Source organism: Triticum dicoccoides, chromosome 6A (genome assembly GCF_002162155.2).
Source record: "Triticum dicoccoides isolate Atlit2015 ecotype Zavitan chromosome 6A, WEW_v2.0, whole genome shotgun sequence".
Classification (NCBI taxonomy): Eukaryota; Viridiplantae; Streptophyta; class Magnoliopsida; order Poales; family Poaceae; genus Triticum; species Triticum dicoccoides.
The window spans coordinates 576093139-576103984 of NC_041390.1; the positions used below are offsets into that span (position 1 = coordinate 576093139).

General features: G+C 47.7%; 1 protein-coding gene across 1 annotated transcript; it reads left to right on the forward strand.

Moving 5' to 3' along the window:
• The first annotated feature begins 8269 nt into the window (after window positions 1-8269).
• On the forward strand, window positions 8270-10375 carry LOC119316009 (dirigent protein 5-like). The gene is made up of 2 exons (XM_037590415.1): window positions 8270-8518; window positions 9904-10375. The coding sequence occupies exons 1-2, from the start codon at window positions 8270-8272 to the stop codon at window positions 10240-10242; spliced, it is 588 nt and encodes a 195-aa protein (XP_037446312.1). The 3' UTR covers window positions 10243-10375.
• Window positions 10376-10846: the final 471 nt, after the last annotated feature.

The following is a 10846-nucleotide window of genomic DNA, read 5'->3' on the forward strand; positions in this document are numbered from 1 at the left end:
CCACACGGGAGGAAAAAATGACAAATGGAGAACAAAAAAACAAGAACATCGGAAGAAAAAGGAAAAAGAAAACCGAAAAGAACCACATGGAAGAAAAGGTTAGCCTCGAACTACGGGCCAGTGGAAACACTAGAGGGTGCTATATCTCTCAGTAAGCGGCATATAACATCCGAGGAGGGTGGGGGACATAGAACACCATGCAAGTAGGTCGCCCCCGAGGCCGGGTGTCGGTGTCAAAACCGGCGGATCTCGGGTAGGGGGTCCCGAACTGTGCGCCTAGGTAGATGGTAACAGGAGACAAGGGACACGATGTTTTTACCCAGGTTCGGGCCCTCTCGATGGAGGTAAAACCCTACTCCTGCTTGATTAATATTGATGATATGGGTAGTACAAGAGTAGTTCTACCACGAGATCAAGGAGGCTAAACCCTAGAAGCTAGCCTATGGTATCATTGTTCTTCGTCCTACGGACTAAAACCCTTCGGTTTATATGGACACCGTAGAGGGCTAGGGTTACACAGAGTCGGTTACAATGGTAGGAGATCTACATATCCCTATCGCCAAGCTTGCCTTCCACGCCAAGGAAAGTCCCTTCCGGACACGGGACGAAGTCTTCAATCTTGTATCTTCATAGTCCAGGAGTCCGGCCGAAGGTATAGTCCGGCTATCCAGACACCCCCTAATCCAGGACTCCCTCGGTAGCCCCTGAACCAGGCTTCAATGACGACGAGTCCAGCGCGCAGATTGTCTTCGGCATTGCAAGGCGGGTTCCTCCTTCAAGTACTTCATAGAAGATTTTAAACACAAAGGTAGTGTCCGGCTCTGCAAAATAAGTTTCCACATATTGCCATAGAGAGAATAATATTTACACAAATCTAATCTACTGACGTATTCCGTAGCGTGACATCACACCACGACCAAGTCTTTATTCGAATCGTTTTACTGTCCCACCTCAGCGTGTTTAGCAAGGCGGTTTCCTTCGCACGTCTTGTCAAAAGCAGAGATCGTGTCCCCTTATTCCGGGATTCTCATCAATACGGGCGTGGGTAACCCAAACGCGCCATTGATTACGGCGCTTGGGAGATAAGCGAGTTTTACCAGGCTGGTGGGGACGCATAGTCGCGTCCGCCCATATAAGGGGATAAGGATCCACCTTTTCATCCACGCCTTCTTCCTCCTTTGCCTATCCATTTCTGCGCACTCGAGCTCCAGCGCCCAAGTCCGCACACCCCACCTCAACCTTCTCCAGCCATGTCCGGAGCGGGAGGCAAGTGGATGGTCTCCTCCATCACGGAGGGAGACATCAAAAAACTGAGGAAGGCTGGATACTTGTCCAACGACATCACGCACCGGCTTCCCGAAGAGGGGCAGCTCATTCCCACCCCCAGGCCCCATGAGAGGGTGGTGTTCCTCCCCCATTTCCTCCGCGGATTGGGTTTCCCTCTCCACCCATTTGTCCGAGGGCTCATGTTCTACTATGGCCTGGATTTCCATGATCTGGCCCCGAACTTCGTCCTCAACATCTCGGTGTTTATCGTTGTGTGCGAGGCTTTCCTCTGCATCCCCCCATTTCGGCCTATGGCTCAAGAGTTTTAATGTCAAGTCGAAGGTGGTGCACGGCACCCAGGCGGAGTGCGGAGGCGCCATGGTGGGCAAGATGCCCAACGTCCTGTGGCTCGAGGGCTCCTTCATGGAGACCCTAAAGGGATGGCAATCGGGGTGGTTTTACATCACCGAGCCGCGCGACCCTGAATGGGTTGCAGCCCCCGAGTTCCGATCCGGACCCCCTACGCGGCTCACCTCCTGGAAAGAGACGGGCCTGTCGTGGGGTAAAAAAGGAGAGCTGACCGGACTCCAAACATGCGTCCAAACCCTGGTGGACAAGAAGCTCAAACTTGCCAACGTAGTCTAGGTTATGCTCATCCGCCGGATCCTCCCGTGTCAACAACGGGCTTTCAACCTGTGGGAGTTCGACCCGGTGCAGCACCGAACTCTGAGCAGGCTCTTCGACACGACGTACGAAGATGCCTGAAAGGTGCTTTTCAAGGGCGCCGAGGCCCCGGCATCCTCTATCGAGGATCGCGGATTCATCACGCAGCGTCACGCTAGTGCGGTAAGCTGTTTTTACCTTTTACAGGGTATTAGTTTTTCATAGTTTGACTCCATGCGAGATCTAAGCTCCCTTACCTTTGACAGGATTGGCAGGAGACGTCCGGACAGATCAACTGTCCGGCTCCTTTGCCCGAAGGCCCAACGGACACTCGCTTGGCGAAGCTGCTGGTTCCGACACCCTACGTGGTGTCGGAGAAGAAGGCCAAGAAGAAGGCCATGGGGACTCGAAAGAGTGCCCGACGCCTGGAGGTGTCGGATTCATCATCCGACGACTCCAAAACGCATTCCTCCCATGAAGACGAGGAGGAGGAAGAAGAGACCTCTCCCCCTCCAGCGGGGGGAGGGAAGAAAAGGGAGGCCGCCCCAACTGGGGAGGCCGAAGGGTCCAAGAAGGGGAAGACCCTTCCTCCGGACTACTCCACCAACACCGACGACGGCGAAGAGGAGTGGTCGCATAGGGCCAAGCCCCTGGCGAGATCGTAAGTATCTGGATACCAGAGTGATTCATAGTATTCCTCCATTGCACAACTTTTCCTTACGTCGAACATGTTTATGCAGTCCACCCAAAGACCGGCTCGATGTGTCGTCGAGCGGTTCCCTGGATTCGTCGGATGTGAATTCGCTTCCGACGGCTACCTCCCCCCATCCTACGGACGACGCCGAGGTGGCGTCCCAACAGGTTCCAAGCCAGGAGGAGGTGATCCTGGAGGCGCCGCAAGGCGACCTCCCGGACTCCAGGCGTAAAGGGGATAGAACCCCCAAGGGCTCCAAGTCCGGCCTTGAGCCGGACACCGCGCCGGAACCTTCAACGATTCCGGACTCCGGTAGGCAGCCTCCTTCCAAGAGGAGCAAGCCTACCGAGCTGGTGACCTCCGTCCAACCGGAGGCACCGGACAATTTGCTGGAGGTGCTTAACGGAGCCTCCATCGACGAGGAGCACCGCACTATTATGAGTGCGGTGATCCAGAAGGTTCAGTCCGCCAAGAGCGGACTGACTGAAGCCTGTGCCAGCCTTCTAGCAGGCTTTGAGGTAAGTAAAGAATATGTAAAAATATTACCGCATAGACAGTAGCCCCTGATGCTCTGTTCGGCGTTTGGAAAGAAAAGCCGAATAGAGGATCTAATAACATTCACAGGAGTCTAACATAATCAAGTCAATATGCGTATGCAGGCTTCGCTGCTGGCCTCCGCCGCACTGACTGCGGAGGTGGATACGCTGAAGCAAAACCTCACGCGGTCCGAGAACGAGCTCGGCCATGCCAAGAGGCAACTCGAGGAGAAGGAAGGTAAGTAATACCTTGCGCAAGTATATAGAGAAGATGTGGTTGCAAAAAATGACAGGATCAACGTGCTATTATAGGGGCCACGACCGAGGTGGCAACCCTTAAGAAAGCGCTGTCCGAGGCCAAAAACAGAGCGGCCGCAGAGCGCACAGAGAGGGGGAAGCAGGAGGCGCGGGTGGAGGAGGTGCAGAAAGAGCTCCAGGCTCTCGTGAAAAAACACGAGAGTTTGGAGTTTGACTCAAAGACGCAAGCGTCCGAGCTTGAGGCAGCCCTCGAAAGCGTGAAGTCTGCCAAGGCCGAAGCCCAGAAAGCCCTCCAAGAAATTGAAGTGATGAAGAAGATAGCGGCGGGTAAGGCATTCATTATGCAAAGCAAGCACGTGAAAGTGAATTACTTGTTACTTACCCGAGTCCGGAGCTCTCCAGGAGCATTCATAGATTTGCCCCGCAGTGCGTCTGATGTCGCCGCCTACTACCGAGCCGAGGAGGGGAGCTCGACGGAGAAGGTGTTCTGGTCTCAGTATGCTGAGGCCGGACACCTGGTGTCTTTGAGCGACCAGCTGAAGCAAATGGTCGAGCTCCACAAGGTGGCCGAACAGGCCATAAAGGGCCTCATAGTTCGGCTTTGGCCTGGAGAGGCTCTGTCTGTGAGCTACTTCGGGCTGGTGAGGCGGCTGGTGGATGCCTGTCCATGGCTTGAAGTAATCAAGCGCTCCGTCTGCATCGAAGATGCCCGTAGGGCACTTGCCCGTGCTAAAATGCACTGGGGCAAGATGGATGCGGAGAAGCTGGTGAAGGACAGGCCGCCGCCGGGCAAGGAGCATCGCATATCATGCACATATAGTGCAGGTTCCTGATAAGATACATTAAAATGGAAAGCATGACACTTTCATCGGAGAAGTAAACACAACAAATCCGTGTGCTTCCAGTGATAGAAACATGAAAACCAGACAATTCACTCTGTGGAAAGTTCATGTTATATATTTCAACTATACAGGTGATCGATTACAACTGTATAGTCATTATTGCTTGAAGCATAACTGGCTTAAATTTAAAGTACTATACTGTATACATAATCTAAATAGTACTAACCATGCAAAATGATGTCATTGTGATCATGAATCATTCTTTAGGGCAAAAAAGCCGAGTTACTATTTTGATTTGCAGCAGTGGCAGCGTTTGTGTACAACTGCTGCTTAACAAGGTTAGAAACTCTGTTCTGTCCTCATGTAGCAAGATTAAATTATTTTCAAGTGTTGTTACCAAGTCAATTTCATTACACTGCCACAGATTAAGAGCAATACTACACCATATACTACTGCTTTGATCCTCCGAAACTGGTTGTAGAATGCCCTCGGAAATAACTACCACACATATAACATGAACTATAATTTGAATACACAAAAGTGATGCCCTCTCTAGCATTTGCGAGGGCTACTGTGGTTGTATAATTTGAATACACAAAGGTTGTAGAGGACGTCGTCTGGGAGCGAGACGGCCATCGTCAGGCGCCAGCGCCGGCGTCGTGTCCTCCGTCGATCCGACATTGTGCCTGCGAATAATTTGCGAACGGTTTGACGCGTTGATTTGCAGGCCCTAAGCCTAGAGCATCTCCAACAGCCGCACAAAAATTCCGCGCCCAATAAACGTTATAGCGCGCCACTATAGCACTTTTAATGCGCCGGTATCAACTTTGCTTTGGCAGGCGTCCAAAAACGCGCGTTCAAAAAGCAGACAGTGCAAATTGTGAAGCGCGCGCAATCCGGTGCCCAAAATATGCTGCGCGCGATAGCGTTTTTCAGCGCGCGCCCAAAAACTTTTAGCGCTACAGCTTCTGCTGGAGCTGCCCGGCGCTCAAAAAAATAAACTTTTAATGTGCGGAGCTTTTTTTGGGCGTCTGTTGGAGATGCTCTAAGCGTATGTACATAAGTATACTTCCAGGTTGACATGTTGTTGTTAAGAGTCAGACTTGATGTCCTAACCCAACAGCATGCCGGATTCAGGTCTCCCGAGATACAACTCAAAAAAAAGGTCTCCCGAGATATACTGTGTCCATATCATTTTGTTCCGCAAAAAAAAAGACTTGGTTTTTTAGCAGTATATATGAATGATTGGCTGATGTCATAACAAGGCTCGAAGGCTTGCTAGATATTAGTATGAGAGAAGATGTGGGTATCCATGTTTGGTTGGCATTGTCGTTTAATGACATTTATATCCAAAACACTACTATAACCGTTTGAATAAGGTGGGTACGGTTCTTAAACATTATACGAGCATGTGCGTGCTTGGTGCTTGGTTAATTTGTATTTGTGCAGTTACCTGTCCAATTGTTAAGATGACATATGGGAGAAATCCTTCCGTTCAAAAATAAATCTAAGAGAGATCCTTTTTGGATATAGTTTTTTTGTATGAGCCGAACTAAATGCCAAAGGTGTCATTGCAGACATTTTGAAGGATGTTTCAAAATAATTCACTAAAATACGGAGGGCGAGTGAATTGGGAATATGCAACCGCAGTTACAACTTCTTTGGTTCATACAGAAAGAAAGGGCACCTGCCTCACACAGGGAAAACTGGCCTAAGACTGAGCCTCAGTTGGGAAACATGCCTGAATCCTGCCTCATATCAGGCAGATGGAAGGTTTTTGAGAAAACGACGAGTTACGCCATTTTCTACCTAAATCTAGGCGGATTTCCTGTACTTTTACCTAAATCTAGGTGGATTTTTAGGTGTGCCTCGCTGCATGGCCTAAGTCTGGACATATCTATATATTCTGCACCACAATACATGCACTAGCTTACTGTGAAAGATCACTAGCTTACTGTACACATCACTAGCTTACTAGTGGTAACTCGGAGACGCGAGGTGCTGATGACATGACGTGCTTATAAGTGCAACTCTCACTTGAACGAGGTCTTCCTAGTTCTTTTGTTGCGTGTTTCTTTCATGACTAAACAAATTCAAATCTAATTTATTCTTGTGGTAGTATTTTCTTTATCAATCCATCTCCGTTTGGCATGCAATTTCTGGAAATCATCATAAACCAAATTTGGATGAATGATTGTTTAATTTAACAACTCAGTTATAAAGCAAAAGAAGAGTTTTATTAGTCTCAAGTTTCAACTCATTGGCGTGGTGTTCTAAAAAAAAACTCATTGGCGTGGTAACTGCTTTTATATAAAACAAAAATAGTAGTATTTTCTTCTTCTTCTCCTCCCTTTTTTAGTATTCAATCACCTTAGTGGAATAAAGCACTTTGTTCTTTTCTTTAGTCGATGAAGGGATGGATCGTGGATGTCAATGCACTGGTGCTACTCTGCTGCAAATTCACTTGTTTTTGTTTCCATATATGAACAAGTAAAGATGATAAACTAGTAGAAAATCATACATCAATTCAATCTACAACAAAAAGACAAACAAAAAAGACCATGTAATCTCGATCCCTCCAGAATTCATTGTATTGAAAATTCCACGAAAGATTAGGTACAACACAGAGTAATTGACATCAATTTCAACAGTAGCTCATGAGTTCAATACAGCTGATGAGTTCAATACAGTTACTGGCAACTTTGGCAATACCAAATCAAGTGTAAAAAGTTCCACAACAAAAATCAAACACAGCGAGCTAGCTAGCTAGCTCTTGGCCAAAATTCTGAAAAGAACCCAAACATGCCAAACTAACACAGCTGATGAATCTAACCGCTTCTGGTACCCGCCGTCGGCAGTGTCCTCCATCATGATGCCCTCTTTCTTCAGGAAGATCTCAGGTCCGAATGGTCGGGCCATCGACGCAACTCTCCAGCAGTGGAGCAGGCTCTTGTTTCAAAGAGATAGTACTCCAATACGAAGTGAGCACTCAACAAAGCAATAACCCCATCATCAGGCACTCTCCCAGAACTGATCCACAACACGCATTCAGCAGCAGCCCAACACGAAGAAGGGAGGTAGAGAGGAGAAGATGACTAGATGAGAAGAGACACTTGCATGTGGGCCCCACATGTCAGTTAAAGGTCAAACTAATGTTTCGTTTAGGTGTGGGTCTGACCTGTCATAATCACGGTCAATAGATAAGCACTCGGAGATTTGGGTTTTTTGAAACAGCCGACCACTCATTTGGTAGTTATCTGAGAAAAATTAAAAATTGATAGTTTTTTGCAATCCTATCATGTAAAGTAGTAGTTTTATACTATTTATTTTATACTATTTGTATTTTTTTGTCTTGTCTTATCTAGTTTGTTCGATCGCTAAGCATATTTTCTATGCTTTCGCATGAGGTGTTTCTTGCATAGCTATTTTTTAATTGTTCTTTAGTATATGAAATTTTAAAATTTTAGGACCTTAATTTGTATTTTTGTCCCAGGCCCCCAAATTGCTGGAGACGACCCTGGTTGTATCTTCTCGGTACAGTGGTAAGGTTTACAAAAGCTAGCTTTCATAACAAAAAAGAAGTTAGTATATGCATTCTTTAATTGTTATGCAATCGTCTACTGAGAATTCACCAAATCTCAGTATATCCAGTTGCATGGCAAATTAAGTAGGGTTTGTTAGGTTAAAGGTGATAAGGAGATCAGACCAATACATGATATTTTGTTAGTAAATTTGTGTACTAGCATCATTCACGCTGCAACAAAAATTAATAAGCTAGGATATATAAAATGCTACGCCGGCGTACCAACCGTGCATGCACGCTCGCCTTTCTGGTCGCTCACTTGCGTCCATTTCACCCCTGATTTCACCTGAACCAATCCAATTATAGTGGCGATCGATTCCTGCTATATAAATAGTCCACTCAGGTCACCTCTGTACACACACAACTACAGCAGCGCAGCCAGCACGAGGTCACAAGCTGCTCACTTCACATTGCACTGACAACAACAATGCAAGGCCTCGCGGTGGCATCCTCCAAGATCGTGCTGCTCGGCCTGGCGGGTGCTGCGGCCGCCCACGACCGCAGGAGGCTCGTCTCCAGCACCTCCGACGAGCCGTGCATGAAGATGACGCTCTACTGGCACGACATCCTCTACGACGGCGGCAACAACACGGCCAACGCGACGTCCGCGGGGGCGACCAAGCCGACGGCGCTGAGCACGGCCAGCTGGAAGAACGGCACCTTCTTCGGCCTGCTGGTGGTCAGGGCCGGCCCTGAGGGGGGGCAGGGGGGGCGGCCGCCCCGGGCCCCCAAAATACAGGGGCCCCCGTCAGGTACTAACATGTACAAGGTTTTTCTGAGACATGAGTAGCCCATGTACGTATCGCTATGCAAGGCAAGCACGATCGCATGCAGGTAGCACCGGCCCAAGAGGCACGAATCCACAACCCTTTTAATCCGCAATTTCCTTTCACATTGCGAGTTCGCGTTTTGGCTATTTACTACCGCTAGACTAGATCCCTCCCCATCGCGAGGCGCAGGCGCTGGAGGCTGTACCGAATCGGCGCCGCCGCCAGGTGCTAGGGCTGACTGCCGTTCTGCCGCAGTACGCGTATGCTGAGGAACTCCATTCTCTGCTATCACTAGGCGCTGAACGCATACGTGCATCGCCGAGCGGCTTCCGCCAGACGCCAGCCACATCGCATCCCGCCGAGCACCAGATCAACAATTACCGATGCCGATCCGATTGATTGAAGGTATTTAACACAATTATTTTCTATTTCCTGTATGTATATAGCTAATCAAGCAATTCACTTTTGCATATGATGCATAGCTTTCACTATTCAATCTTTGATGCATTTTTTATTTTTCAGCACTGTGTGTTATGAGGAAATTGATTGTTTATAATTAGGTTTGTTGCAGTTTGATTCTACCTGAGGTTGCTCTAATCTTGATAAAATGTTAGTCTGTGACTAGTTTACAAAAAAATGATTTATGATGTGAAAAGGAGGATTAGGACAGATGGGTTATCATGTGGTCCTGACAATATACGTTAGCAAAAAGAAAAGAAAATGAAGCAACATATGGCTGACTTAGCAGAATCACAAAGAGGGATTATTAGATCAAATTTTCAAGGTAATACATGCGTTGAACAATTCCATAAAAGCTTATAGCTTTTTCACTATTTCTTCTTGAACCAGATGCAAAATAAAAATACTTTCCTCAAGTTTAATTAGGAAAAGAGAGTTTCGTGTTACAGTGACACCCCTTGTTACATCAAAGGTATTACTCTCCTGGTACGAGTGTCCCTAATTTCTTAGCCCCACGGCCACCCAAAAGCAAAGCTTCTTAGTGTTGTAGAGGAGTACTATTGGTGGCGCACACTTGTTAAGAAAGATGTGGGCATTGCTATCATTCGAAATGGTTCATGATGTGAGCCTGGTGAGTGAGGCCATGGATTTTTCCACTATTAATAAATTAGTTGATATGAATATTACTTTGGAAGTTTGGATGCATCTAAGTGTTTATTGGTAATGTGAATATTACATATATATAGATTATTATTGTTATGATGATTATAGTAAGGGCCCCCGAGTTTTAGCTTCGCCCCGGGCCCCCAAATTCTCAGGACCGGCCCTGCTGGTGGTGTTCGACGACCCGATGACGACGGGGGAGGCGCTCCCCGTCGCCGGCGAGGAGCCCGCGGCGCGCGGGCAGGGCTTCTACTTCTACAACAAGAAGGACGGGTACAACGGCTGGTTCGGCTTCTCCATCGTGTTCGACTCCCCGGCGCACAAGGACACCCTCAACCTCGTCGGCGCCGACCTCATGGAGGAGGAGACGCACGACCTCACCGTCGTCGGCGGCACCGGCGACTTCTTCATGGCGCGCGGCATCACCACCATCCGCCTTGACGCCTACGAGGGCACCACCTACACCCGTATCCAGATGGACATCAAACTCTACGAGTGCTACGTCTAATAACATGCCCGCGCGTATATTTATGCATGCGTTGCGTGTACTAATAAGGAGTAATATATTTACTTTGATGTTTTATTCTTGTTTTGATGCATGAGGAACATGGATTGTGCGTAATTGCTGTATACACCAGTAAGATTTTAAATTGCACCATCGTTCACTTCTGTTTACGAAAACTTTCTCTATTGTTTTCCCACTGGAGCCATACAGTGGGATGGACCCATCTAACTCCATTGTATTCAGTTGAATAACCATAAAATTTGGACGACACTACCCCACACGTCGACCGGCAGATAACGAGAAAATATCCGCCGCCTCGCTGACTGTTGGATGGACACGCTTTGATTGTTCGATCTACCCACTAAGTAGCTACTCTTTTGCAACAAGAGTGGTGTTGCAAAAGACCTTCTGCAATAGGATGCTTGGTGCAATTACCGAGCGTTTATTTTTCTTTTGAAAAATCTTTGCAACAAAGGTAATGTTGCAGAAATATTTGCAACCAGAATAGAGTTGTTTACTCAAAACCATCACACTTGGGTTAGGGTAACAACTTAGTACCAAATTTAAGTCAGGGCACAAAAAACCGTCAATTTCGCGCCTAATCTAT

Excerpts from the sequence above, each read along its gene's own strand:
- LOC119316009 (XM_037590415.1), top strand. The coding sequence starts at position 8,270 with ATGCAAGGCCTCGCGGTGGCATCCTCCAAGATCGTGCTGCTCGGCCTG. Across the intron at positions 8,519-9,903 it reads GCACCTTCTTCGGCCTGCTG|GTGGTGTTCGACGACCCGAT; the intron begins GTGGTCAGGGCC and ends CCGGCCCTGCTG.